At 38.0% G+C, this 14,590-nt stretch overlaps 1 protein-coding gene across 1 annotated transcript in view; it reads left to right on the top strand.

The window, feature by feature from the left end:
* LOC149249014 (uncharacterized) overlaps positions 1-14,276 on the top strand; it is a 94,262-nt gene extending 79,986 nt beyond the window's left edge. The window contains exon 2 of the mRNA XM_089456156.1: positions 13,109-14,276. Coding sequence (XP_089312282.1) covers positions 13,109-14,209 — 1,101 coding nt within the window. The 3' untranslated portion in view covers positions 14,210-14,276. The remainder of the gene's footprint in view (positions 1-13,108) is intronic.
* The last annotated feature ends 314 nt before the right edge of the window (positions 14,277-14,590 follow it).

The raw sequence follows: 14,590 nt of genomic DNA, 5'->3' as shown, positions 1-14,590 counted from the left end.
GGAATCTCTATAGGGAATATTTGTGGAGGTTGTGCCACAATCTTTTACACTAGTGAAAAAGAATTCTGTGAGCCAATCTCAGATATTGATTTGGCAGGTGGGGTTAATCTGAGCCACTTGTGGATTTTTCTTGTTGAGGCCTCTGCTTTTTACAAAATATTGTAGGCAAATCTCCCCTGTAGATCTGGCTGGTGGCGTTGATATTAGTCATTGACAACATTCTAGTCTCTCTCGTCCATATCTTTTAATCCTTTGTCATGATGAGATTTGGGCCATATATTCCCTGTTCTAAAATGATTTGGACCATTCACAACAAATTTATGTCTACCATCTTCACACTTTACAAACCTCCTCGAGAAGATCTCCTTTGTAGATCTATATCCGATGATTTAATCTAAATCATTCATGTCTCCTCCAAAACTTTAAATTCCCTACGAACATTATGACCAATCAATTTCAAATTTCTACCATTTAACATAATTGACATTTTAAAAATTTCCCCATTTTACCATGTGAAATTTTGATCACAGTTGCAATTATTGGTTATTATTCCCCTATCAATTTAGATTGGTTGTCTTTTGCAAATTATTTGCGGAAAATACTAAATAAAACACAACTGCAACTTCACTGAAAATAATTAACCACAGAAACTGAGAAAAATTATGCACACACACAAATAATGAACACCAAATTTTCAGATAGATGTCCCTGAAAAAACCTCGAAGGGAAAACCAGTTCTGCAGATGAGGATTTTATTATTAATTCTTCAACAAAAATATTACAACTGGTTGCCATAAAATAGAAAACCTCTGACAAAATATTTTCTTCACTTTTGCAAGTCTATCTAACCTCCTGAAAGCAACTCAGCTCCTCAGATCAAATTCGACCTGCCTCTAGCTATTCAATTTGGCTCACATATGTGGCTTGGTAGATAAATTCGACCCTCTTGGAAATTCACATTAGCTGGGAAATGTACCCGGCCTCCACTGGAAAATTTGATATCATTGGCAAAGTGAACTTCCTTAGGAAAATCGATCCTCTTTTGGGAATTTCATCCTTCCTTTGGCAACTCGGCCTCCCTGATCAATTCACACCACTACTAGAAATTCAGCCTCTTTGTAGAAAATTGATCTCCCTGTCATTGAGAATTTGGAAATCATTGGGAAGATTTTATCTCCAGAACTTCGATCTTCAATCTTTGTTGAAACCCCTCAGCTGGTGTCCCTATTCTACCTCTGTGCCCTTGTCTCACTGCAATGTTGTGTCGCAATCTCTCGTTTATCTTGCGTGTTCTCCGAATAACCCATCAATCTCCTCTTATAATTTCTCGTTGATGAATCAATGACCATGATCTTATCTCAATTGATGGCTAAGATCATCTTGACCCCTTCTCACAACTTTTCTAGAAGTCAGTAGAGGAAAATTGGTTTACCTCAATTAATATTGATTAATTAAGCCATTTCCCTAAGTTAGACTTAGGAAAATTAATGAACTGGCTAATTAATTCTAATCAAGGCCTTTTCTTGTGAAACCTTTTCTGGGCATTGGAGAAAAGGTGTTTTGTAGCCTCATAGACGCAATCTAAGACTAGAACACTTGCCTAAGCTACACAAATTGACACTCCCTCTTAGCGAGGAAGGTGTTCTGCATAACACCCAACTTGTCTCTAAAGAAGATGAATCTTGCCTTCCCCAAAGCCTTTGTCAGTATATCTGCTACCTGTTCATCTGTAGGTATATATTGTAGCTAGACAATCCTGCGCTGCACACAGTCCCTGATGAAGTGGTATTTGATGTCTATATGCTTGGACTTGTCATGAAACACCAGATTCTCTGACAACCTAATGCAACTCTGATTATTGCAGTGTATCATTGTTGTCTCTCCTCTTTGACCAAACAAGGCTACTAGCAGCTTCCGAAGCCATATGGCCTCACACATAGCCATGCTCACTGCTATGTACTCTGCCTCTACAGAAGACAGTGCCACAAACTTCTGCTTCCTGTTGTATGAAGAAACAACTCCTGATCCCATGCTGAAGTAGCACCCTGAAGTGCTTTTCCGATCCACTATGTTACTTGCCTAGTTTGCATCAGTATAGCCAACCAACTTGACACCATCGCCTCGAGCATATTTGATCCCATACTCGATAGTGCCGCACAAATATCTCAACAAATGTTTAACCGCTGTCCAATGCACTTGTTTTGGCTCTATCAAGAACTGACTTTTACTGCATAGGATATGTCTAGCCTGGTGTTGACCAGATACATGAGAGAGCCTATCAGCTGCCTATACAAGGTGGGGTCTACCTCCTCTTTGGTGTTGAAATTCTGATGTTCTATGTTGTGACAATCACTTATTACAAAACTTTTTTATGCTACAATATTAGTTAAACAATTGTAGATATAGCATAAACCATATAAACCATATGCACAATAGAAGACAACCAAGAACACAATGAGGCGCAAAGAATTTAGGTCCAATGACCAGAGAAAAACCCACAAGGGGAAAGCCTAACCAGATTCTTCTTCTATTAGATGTCAATAGTTCAATGGAGATACAAAGTACAATGAGAGATTAAGAGATTGAGAAAATTCACCCAAATTTGAACAAGTTGTAGCATGAAGATCATTGGTAGTAGCAACTGAAGCAAACCCATTATCAACCTTGGCTCACCAAGTTCTGCTCTTACTCTCCAAGTTTCTCTCTCTCAAAATCTCCTTCAAGTCTCTCCAACTCTCTCTCAAGTTCGAATTCACAATGCATAAGTAAGTGAGGTGAGATGATATGAGACACATATATAGGAGGAGCAATGAATTATTGACATAAAGGAGCAATACACATACCTTGAGGAGGAGTTACATTTGCCATTTATGGAAGAGTAACTCATGCCATTAAGGAGAGGCAACACATGCCTTAGATGATAGAGTGAGAGGAATCTTTTATGACATGCCTTTAATGAGTGTGTAAGAGAAATCTTGTATCCCTTTCCTTGTAAGAGGAATCTTTTATGACATGCGTAAGAGGAATATTTTATGACATGCGTAAGAAGAATATTTTATGACGGGTCTTTTAATGTGAGTAAGAGAGTGTAAGAACATTAATGAGAGTGTAAGAGAACATTATTGAGAGCCATGATTGAGAGACTTGAATTTCTTTTTAATAATAATATAATAGTATCATAATGATAATAAGAATAATAATATTAATATTAATGATAATATTGATGATTAAGTTAAAATTGAACTATTAGGATTGATTGATGATCAGAAGGGATTTTCCATCAACTCTTGATTACCAATTAATGCAAGCCTCAAGGTAATTTACTATATTTGGAAAGTCATACTTGAGACTTTCTATTTTTAGAAATTAATCCCTGAGATGCTAAAATTTCAGCTTTTGGATACATCTATCTTCCTTCAATTAGTGATTATGGGAGTAGACATGGCTCTGCAATTGTCCATCCCGAATCTCCTCAGGATCTTGATGTAATATTTCCCTTGTCCAAGGAAAATCTTGCCATCTATCCTCGTAATCTATTCCCTCCTTTTAAGAGAACCCCTTGGCCACGAACCTAGCCTTGTATTTCTCGATGTTGCCATTTGCACTGTGCTTGATCTTATAGATCCAGTGTGATCCAACCACCGCCCTATCTATCGGTCTCAGTACAACCTTCCAAACATCGTTCTACATGATTGAGGAATATTCCTCAACCATCTCATCTCGCCATACCTGTTGCTGTGCAACCTCCTGATAGCTGGAAGGCTCGCTATCTATCAACTGACTGACCAACGCCATGTATCCAGTGTACCTCTCTGGTTGTCTCCATTGACTACTGCCCATCCTAGGAGTTCCCACAAACTCCTTGAGCATCTTTGAGTGTTTGCTGAACCTCCTAGTTCCTCTTGCCAAAGTGGAGTTAGGAATCTCCACCTCCATTTCCTCCTAATGCATCTCCTTGATTTGTTGCATCTGTTGCTCCATGCTCTGCGAAGCCTCAGGAGTAGGCGCACTTGAATTAGTGCTCGTATTAGTAATGGTACTTGTGCTTTGCTACCCTTGATTTTGCTGCTCAACCCTAGATCTTCCGCTGGTTGCTCACTCTGATCTTCTGCTACTGGAAATTCGCTAGACCTGCCATATGACTTGTCCTCCATGAACTTGACATCCCTCCTGAATATAATCCTCTTGGCCCCTAGGATGAAGATCCTGTATGTAGCCAACGAAGCAACCTCACTCCGTAGTCTGATCCAACTTCAAACACGTCTCCCCTGGAATGTGACAATATGCTAGGCTGCCAACTATCTTGAAATGAATGTCATCTGGCTTCTTCCAAGTGAATGCCTCCGCAGGTGTCATCTTGGCAAGCGCTCTATGTGGTACCTTGTTCTGTATATAGACTGCAGTACTGCATGCCTTTGCCCATAAATAGTGTGGGAGATCCTAGTCATACAACATCACTCTTGCTGCCTTCAAAATAAAGTGGTTCTTCCTCTCAGTAAATCCATTCTGTTGCAGGTTGTAAGGAGCCATCCACTCTTTTCGGATTCCTGCCCTAGTACAAAACTCTTGGAACTCCTTGCTGGTATATTCATCTCCGTGGTTTGACCAAAGAGTTTAGATCTTTCTTCCTATCACATTCTCCACTAGAGCGTTGAACTCCTGAAAGCAACTAAAGACCTTGTTCTCGATCTTCAAGAAATAGGTCCAGGTCTTCCTGGAGAAATCATTGATAAATGTTGCAAAATACTCGTATCCTCGGAGAGATTTTGTCGACATCGATGCACATATGTCTGAATGCACTAAGTCAAGTATCCCTTGCTATCTATTGTCACTCCTTGGAAAAGCTTCTTTCGCAAACTTCCCCAACACACATCCTCTGCAAACATCATTGTGCTTTGTGCTCATTTCTGGAACACCTGTCACAGTTTCATGAAGTAGTTTGAGTGTTCCATGATGAATATGGCTCATCCTTCTATGCCATAGCTCCCCTTGATCCCTTGGATTGCAACTGCTAACTAGTGCCTTAGGAGTGTCCATTTGCAGCTAATACAACCTACCACTTCTCACTCCAAATGCTATAGGTGACCTCCAATCCTTATGCTTCAACAACACCTGTGCCCCTCTAAAGACAACATCATATTGTTTGTCTTGAAAGATTGATACGAAGATAAAGTTCATCCCCAAGCTTGGCACACGCAACATATCGTGAATAGGAACTACCTCGCAATTCTCCCTCTGAAATAGAACAGTCCCTCTAGCAACTGGGTTGCACTTGGACTTGTTTCCCATCTGAATCTGGAATCTAATGTTCTCTTCCTTATCATCGGAGAAGTGCTCTCTAACTCCTGTCATATGAAATGACACTCCACTATCTTTATACCATACACCATGTGAAGTTGAGCTAGATAGGCAAGCGATCAATGTAAATTCTTGTTCCATCACGCTGGAGAGCTCATTTGCAACTATTGAAGTTGCTACTTGCTTCTTGCCTTTCTTCTTCGTCTGTGGGAAATCGCTGACACAGTGGCCAAATTCATGACAGCCATAGCACTTGACCTTTGATCGGTCCTTATTCTTCTTCTCTCCTTTTGAGCCTTGTCGCTCACTGGATTCCTTCTTTGCCTTTCCCTTTCCTGCTAGGGCGACATTTTCTTGCTCCTTCTCCACCTTTGGTGCCTTGCCGCTGTTGCGGGTGTCGTTGACCAAGTTGAGCCTAAGCTCCTCCTGAGTAAAGTCACTTGATTGGCGATCCCATCCTGGAAGTGTATCTCGCCCAAAAATCACTTGGACGAACATACTCCATTCCTTGGAAAACCCATTCAGTGCTATGCGCACTAGCTCATCATCACTAGGCTTGTCTCCTACTGTAGCTAACTCATCTCTGACAAGTCGAACTTTGGTGAGGTAGGAAGTCATGTCTTCTCCTTTCTGCTGCTTGATGGTCCTCAACTTCTCTTTGAGAATCATCTTCCTATTCTCTGAAGGATTCTGGTACAATTTTACTATGGTGTCCCACATTTGCTTCACTGTGTCTTTCTCTATGATATGCAGAACAATATGGCCCTTGACACCATCAAGGATAATCCTCTTCAATTTGACATTCTCCTTTTTATAGGTGGCCAACTGCTGTGGATCTGTTGGTACGACAATCACATTCTCTGCTACTCCTTCAGTCCATACTCATCCAATAAGAATGACATTCTGGCTTTCCACATGCCAAAGTTAGAGGCTCCATCCAATCTGTCCTCATCTCTCAAACTTGTTGTGGCCATCTTTGGAAATTCTGGAAATACAACAAAACCCAAATAAATATGGAGAATAAACTGAAGAACTCGAACTGGCTTAAAACCCTCGACTTTCTCTTCCTGCTCCTGCGCAGATTCTCCTTCTTCCCTCAGATCTGCTCTGATTCCATGTGAAATTTTGATTACTGTTGCAATCACTGGTTATTATTCTCCTATCAATTTAGATTATTTGTGTTTTGAAAATTATTTGCGGCAAATATTGAATAAAACACAATTGCAACTTCACTAAAAAATAATTAACCATAGGAATTGAGAAAAATTATGCACACACACAAATAATGAACACCAAATTTTCAGACAAATGTCCATGGAAAAACCTCGAAGGGAAATCTAGTTCTGCAAATGAGGGTTTTATTATTAATTTTTTAGCAAAAATATTACAATTGGTTGTCGTAAAATAGCAAACCTTCGGCAAAATATTTTCTTCACTTTTGCAAGTCTATTTGACCTCCTGGAAGCAACTCATCCCCTTAGATCAAATTCGGCCTCCCTTTGGCTATTTGATATGGCTCACCTGTGTAGCCTAGCAGAAAAATTCGACCCACCTGGCAATTCACACTGGCTGGGAAATGTACTCGGCCTCCACTGGAAAATATGATCTCACTCGCAAATCGAACTTCCATAGGCAAATTGATCCTCTTTTGGGAATTTTGTCCTTCCTCTGGCAACTCGACCTCCTTGATTCGGTGCCTTTGTAGAAAATCGATCTCTCTCTATCACTAAGAAATTGGAAATCATTATGAATATTTCCTCCCCGGAACTTTGATCTTCAATCTTTGCTGAAACCCTTCTGCTGGTGTCTCTGCATTGCCTCTGCACCCTTGCTCTAACTGCAATGTTGTGTCTCAATCTCTCACTGATCTTGTGTGTTCTCCAAATGACCCATCGATCTCCTCTTATAATCTCTCGTTGGTGAACAAATGGCCATGATCTTGTCTCAATCGATGGCTAAGATCATCTTGACCCCTTCTCACGACTCTTCTAGAAGTCACTAGAGGAAAATTGATTTACCTCAATTAATATTGATTAATTAAGCCATTTCCCTAAGTTAGACTTAGGAAAATTAATTAACTGGCTAATTAATTCTAATCAAGGCCTTTTCTTGCGAAACCTTTTCTAGGTATTGGAGAAAATGTGTTCCCTAGCCTCATAGACACAATCTGAGACTAGAACACCTGTTCGAGCTACACAAACTAACGTACCATGGAGCCAGCTCTACAATTTCCCTGATTATACCCAACAATGTTTCCCTCAAACCCTCCATATGCTTTGTCTATAGCACAATTTGAGCATTTCAAAGCCACAAATCTCTCCTTTAGAGGCTTTATACTCCTTGTTTCCTTCGCATTTTGTCAAAAATATAACTTGCAAACTACAACTCTTCTTGTGCAGTTAACTTCCAGCACATATGTCCAACAAGGTGAACAATAAGCTCTGCAACATATGCCCATCCACGTTAATCTTGAGGTGGATTCGTCTAGATCATTGATCCCATTGATCTAGCATATGTTTTTATTCAACATGCATTGAGGATTTTTATCAAACAACTTGTATGCAAAGTAAGATTTCTTCTTGTGGAGTCTAATTTTGGCCCATATAGCCTCAATATTATAACTGTTGGCTTTGATAGTATTCTGTGCTTTGATAGCATACCGTTTCATATCCAACGACCTCCGTATACCATCAAGGCTATGGGGTATCCCAAAAACACCATAAAATTTTCTCTGATACCAAAATTGATTTCACTAGTTGGTTGTAGAATTCAATAGCAGAATCAAAGCTACGGTAAACTTAAATTCAATTTAAATCTTAAGACATGAATCCAGTTTTATAATGCTTTCATCATTAATTATGCAAATTAAATCCATACGTATAACTGCACAACTAGAAAATAATAAAATACAGAATAAAAATATAATAACATGACATTTCATGATATAGTTAGATTACTTATCTTTCTGAGAAAATAATCCTCCAACTGGTCGCAAACAAAAGGCGTTTCTATCTACTTTACGCACTGTCACCTTAGAAGCAAGTGGCTAACGTTAACACAAAGATAAGTAACCCCATCCCAAGATAGAAAGGATGCAAAGGGTTCTATAAAAGTTATCTAATGCCTTGATCAATTTGCAGACAAAGATATGTTTCAAATAACATAAATCTTTATCAGAATACTAATAGTAGTAATTCGATCTTGAGGATAGAACCCTCATTTGCTATGTAACCGGATTCGTCCTATAGGCCCCACGAATCCCAAATCCATCGTGTCCGAAGCGATTCTCTCCAGATTCGTGTCCAAAACCCATGACACGTCGTGTCATTTTTTAACACGTCGAATCTGACTGCGTGTCACGATTTTGGGAATCGTGTCTTGTTTTCCAGGACTCGCTAGGCTCAAAAAGTGACCTGCGCGGGTATGAAAAGACTGCATTTGGTCATTACAACTACGCATATTTTCATTTGGCAAGCGTTTTGGCAGCTTCATGATCAAGTCTAGGCCCTAATATTGATATGCTATTCAATGTAATGTTAAATTCTTAAAGTAAAAGTGACATTCTCCTTAATCTTCATGAAAATGAAGATTAAGGAGAATGTCACTTTTACTTAAATTTTTAACATTACCATGAAATGACTCAGGATGTTTGAGAGTGGTTTCGGCCTCATTGGATTTCATATGGAGAAAGTAGAATTTTAGATTTCATTCAAAATCCAGCAGACTTATCAGTTTTTCAGGATTTTAGGATTGGGGGATTGCAATGTTTCCATTGAATTTTGTCATGTATTAGGGTATGGAACTCGTATTTAATCAAGAGCACCAAACCAGGAGCTTCTGAAAATGTCACTCCCGCTCCCGTTTTCGCTCCCGCTCCCCGCTTTCGCTCCCGCTCCCAAGTAACATTGTTCCTGATGATATGGGTCTGGACACCAGTGTTGAGTTGGCATTGGCCAACATGGATCTCAATTATCCAGTGCTAGAGCCTGTTAGATTTGATGACTTAGAGGGGTCATCCTCCACACCAGCAGATGCAGAGGCGACTATGGATACAGGGGAGGAGGAGGATGCAGAGGAGAGCAGTGGGGACCATGATGATGAGGACATTGATGCTGATTCTGATGCTGATTGATGCCTTGAGGCTTGTATACCTGTAGTTGTTTTATATTTTCTATTTCTATTTGCCATTGGCATTGCACCAGCACTACCTATGTAACACATTTTGATTTGATGACTTAATGAGAAAACTACAATTGTCAGTGTGTTTATCTTACTATCTTGTAGTTGTAAGTTGTCTTTCAGTTATGAATTATGAATCATGATTTATGTGACCAGTACCATTGACATGTATTTGAATTTTGTATGTACTATGCATGCTAATAGCGATAGATGAAGATCTATGTTTGAAATCAATAAATTTGTATCATTAATTAAAATTTTTGTAAGAAATATCTAATTTTTAATATATATATATATATATATATAATATATATATATATTTTTAATAAAATAATATATAACGAATCCTACGTGTCTTGTTCCGGGGGGTCAACATGTCCGAATCCGACACCACGAATCCCGAATCCCCGTGTCAGGTGACTTAGCTCATTTGTCAACAACTAGGGCGATCTTGATGACATAGCTTTGGAATATTGGTGCTGATCGCACCAAGAACTGCCTCATGAAGAGAATGATAGAGAGGATAATAAAACAAAGGAAGTACAACCTCAGTAGGGACAGCAGAGCAGAAGTACCCCTTAGGCAATAAGGAAAAACAACACGATACTTATGATGCTCCTCCAAATTTTGCTACAGCAAAAACAAATGCTTACCTTTTGCCTGCTCCTTGGAAACTGGATATAATGTTGTTGAAGATATGAAGAGGATCAAGGACAATATAACTTGAGATACAAAAAATTAGCGAGCAACATGAGCTTCGAAAATCCTTAGAGGATACTCCCCCAACCAAGGAAAGTTTCCTCCTTAAATGCTATGTTTAGAAAGCAGTCTAAGGCAAAGACCTTCACCATTTCAAACAGAATCTCCATAATTGTTCAGTAGATTTAGGGGCTTCTGCTGTTGTCATTTACAAATTCGGTTTGTCAAAAGCTAAATGCTAAACATGTCAAATCTTCTTTGTAGATCACTTAGACAAATCTGAAGTGAAGGTCGTAGGGGAATTGGATATCTATTAGTCTGGATAGCTTCCAACCTAAGGATCCATCAAATAATTGATATCGTGGTAGTTGACATCCTTGTGGTCTATGGTATGCTTCTTAATAGGGTTTGTTCATAGAGTCTTAAGGGATAATTTTGATCTATTGGTCTTGCCCATGTCTTCCATGGAAGGAAAGCCCAATCGAACCTGAATTTAATGAGAAAGGCCAACGGATATATTGTATTTGACTTGAGATAGAAAGATGAACCCATTATGCACATCAAGATTGGTCTTGGCACACTTTTTCTAGACGTGCCCTCAGCATGCCCAAACAACCTAGGAGCCTTGCTCTCTCTTAGGCTGGTGTAACTACTCGTCTTGTGGATACTCTAGGTAATATTGACGTAGGTAGATTGGATTCCAATGACATTTGGAAACTTTATTATGATGGGGCCAAATCTAATGTCAGCTTAGGATCAAATGCATCCTCATTGCCCCCACTTAGAACATAGTTTTGTAATCTTGTGACCTTAAAGACGTGAATGCTGGTTATTGTTTCCTTAGATTTTTTCCATCTTGGAATGAATGTTATATTTCACACTACTTCTCCAGAGTCCATACTTTTGCAGCTTTGCCACCATGGACATATGAGCACCCGTTATCAGTTTCATTTGTTGTAATTATTTAATATATCACTCATGGGGTATTGTGTTTTCGGCTTTTTCATATTACATCTTTTTCCAGTATTAGCATAGGTTGGAAATGCTCCAGGTTATTCTTATTGATGCTCTACTTTATCATAATTTCACCTCATTCATAGGTTAATTTTGTCAGTAGTTCTTTCTTCCCATGCAACTCGTTGATTTTCTTTCCCCTTTTATTAGATTCCTGATATTAGTTAGCATTCTTTAAATGTGTATCTCATGGATTAAAGCCATACCGGAGTTGAGGATTTTCTACTATACTGATTGTAATCAAAACTCTCTTTGAGGAAACATAATGCCTTTTGTGTAGCAAAATATTGACATGGCTTATGAAGATATTTCATAATATAGTCGCTTGTAAAATAAGTAGCATTTGTCGTACTTATTTAATATATCTCTCATGGAGTACTGCTTTTAGGCTTGTTCGTATTACATCTTTATTTAGTATTGGCATAGGATGGAAATGCTCTAGATTGTTCTCATTGATGCTCTACTATACAATAGTTTCCCCTTGTTCATAGATCGATTTTAATGGTAATTTCTTTCTCCCCACATACTCGTTGAATTCCTTTTCTGTTTTGTTAAATTCCTTATATTAATGAATGTTTTGTAAATGTGATATCTCATGGATTAAAGATATACCAGAGTGGAGGATTCCTATTATACTGATTGTATTAAACTATCTATTTGAGGAAACACAATACCTTTTGTGTAGCATGATATGACATGCATTAGAGAAATTGAGGTCTAAAATGGGCTTCCTAAGGAATATTATAAAATAATAAAATAAGATTAGATTACCTCATCAAGTTTTGGAGGGAAAAAAGAAAAAACTATTTTTTTTTTTCAACTTATCTTCCTATGAATTTAAATCAAATTTCGAACGGGAGTACTCGTTGGATGCAGAATTTAATTTTGCATGCAAGGAGCACCCATGCTGCATACCTTCGATGGACCCTACTACACGAAAAATGTGAAATACATGAAAAAACGTGATTGCAAATTTGCAATCACGTTTTTTCATGTATTTCACATTTTTCGTGTAGTAGGGTCTATCCAAAGTATGCAACGTGGGTACTCCTTGGATGCAAAATTAAATTTTGTATTCAACGAATACTGCTGCTCAAAAATTGAGTAAAATCGTATGGAGATAAGTTGAAAATACGAGTTGAAAAAGTAGTTTTTTATTTTTTTATCTTTTTACTCCAAAAATGGTGAATCATCCCCCATGATTGACATCATCATATTGAATCCTTTTGGTTCTTATAAAGTTGATTTTTGTTGTAAATTTTTGTTTTGAGACCTTTTTTTGACCTCAAAATTTCTCTAATGGACTCGTGAAGTTATTTGAGAAGATGGTCACTTGCATAATGGCTAGTCTTCATTATGTTTTGACATTTTACTCATTGCTTAGCCGAATAATCCTGTATTTCCATTCTGAGCAAGTGACTATCTTAGCACATGTATGCACTTTAGATAGAACAAAAGTTGATACATGTGAGCATTGTGGAAGGATTTAATGGATTTTATTAAATCTGTATGCAAAATTGGAATCTTGGATATTTGAAGGCATAAAGACAAATTATGGACATTATCTTGGCACCAGTCACATGATATTATGAAGATATTTGAGAAGATGGTCACGTGTAAAATGACTAGTTTGCATTACATCTTTGACATTTTACTCTGCTTAGCCAAATAGTCCTGCAGTTCCATTCTGAACAAGCAACATTCTGAGCACATGTATGCACTTTAGATAGAACTGAATTGATACATGTTAGCATTTTGGAAGGACTTCTATGGATTTTAGTAAATGCATACGCAAAATTGGAATCTTGTATATTTGAAGGCATCATGACAAATGATGGAAACTATCTTGGCTACGGTCACACCACTTGTATGGAATTTTCTTGAACATAAGTTTTGACAGTTGTTTTGTATTTGACAGATATTTGGATTGCTACGTGAACAGCAGTGGTATCGACCAAAGACTGAAGTATACTTGAAACTTCTAGTCATGCTTGGGAGGTGTAGGCAACACGAGAAAGCATATAGTCTTTTCCAACTAATGCTTCAAGAAGATTGTTATATGAATGTCGAAGTCTACACTGCTCTCCTTGCTGCTTATGGAAGGAGTGGTGTCCTTGACAAGGCATTTGCTATTCTTGATGAAATGAAGGCCATTCCTCATTGTCAACCTAATATATTTACCTACACTATATTTATAAAGTCTTGTGTTGAACTGGGCCATTTTGACCATGTTGATAGGCTGCTTGCTGAAATTTCAAGTGCTGGAATGAGGCCTAACATAGTCACCTATAATACAATTGTTGATGGTTATGGAAAAGCAGGCATGTTGGAACAGATGGAGAATATCCTCTCACACATGTTTGAGAATCACAACTGTAAGCCTGACGTGTGGACTATGAATTCCACTATCAGGGCATTTGGTGATAGAGGACAAATTGAAAATATGGAGAGATGGTATGAAAAGTTCTACAGCATTGGGCTTCAGCCTGATGTAAGGACATTCAATACGATAATCAATTCATATGGTAAACAATGTTTATTTGAAAAAATGACTACAGTGATGGAGAACATGCAGAAATGCTATTTTTCATGGACAAATGTAACATATAATACTGTAATTGATGCATATGGGAGGGTTGGTGAAATTGAAAAGATGGAATATTTGTATAATTTAATGATATCTGAAGGTGTTAAGCCCAATAGTATAACTCTCTGCTCTCTTGTGAGTGCATACAGTAAAGGAGGGATGTTCCATAAGATCACAAAGTTTCTACGGCAAGTAGAGAATTCTGATATAGTTCCTGATGCTCCTTTTTACAATTCTGTAATTAATGCGTACCAAAGGGCAGGAAATCTCATGGAAATGGAGAAAGCGTTTCAACAAATGAAGGACAGAAGATGTGAACCTGACGAAATAACATTTGGGACAATGATTAAGGCTTACTCAAGTGAAGGCATGCTTGAAAAGGTTGTAATGCTAAAAAAGAAAATGCAAAATATGCTTATAACCAAGCATTAACAAATATTTCTACTAATAAACTTATTCCTTGTCGAATGCTTAACGGAAAATTTCCTCATTTCTGTTACATATTCATCGGAGGTAATAAGAAATTCATTCTCTTTTAGTTTTAACAGTGGAGAAAAGACATGATTTTCTTCTGTGATTGTCCATGGAAAATGGAACCGATTTAAGCATGATTTTTGGTACTACTCATGCTGGAGGCTGGTTACATTTTGAAATAATTTTGAACTTACATTTCTGAGAGGATCAGAGTGTAGTGATTAACATTTTATGCTGCAGCCTCTAGAACATGTTGATTTGGCCTTCTTGTGAGTATAAAGTTTGAATGGAAAGATTATTCGAAAAACTTTGATCCATGGTGGACGTGTTCAAATATTA

This window comes from Pinus tabuliformis, chromosome 7 (genome assembly GCF_031772625.1).
Source record: "Pinus tabuliformis cultivar Carrire ecotype Pingquan chromosome 7, CPIR1, whole genome shotgun sequence".
In the NCBI taxonomy this organism is placed as follows: Eukaryota; Viridiplantae; Streptophyta; class Pinopsida; order Pinales; family Pinaceae; genus Pinus; species Pinus tabuliformis.
This window is presented reverse-complemented; position numbering and strand designations above follow the sequence as displayed.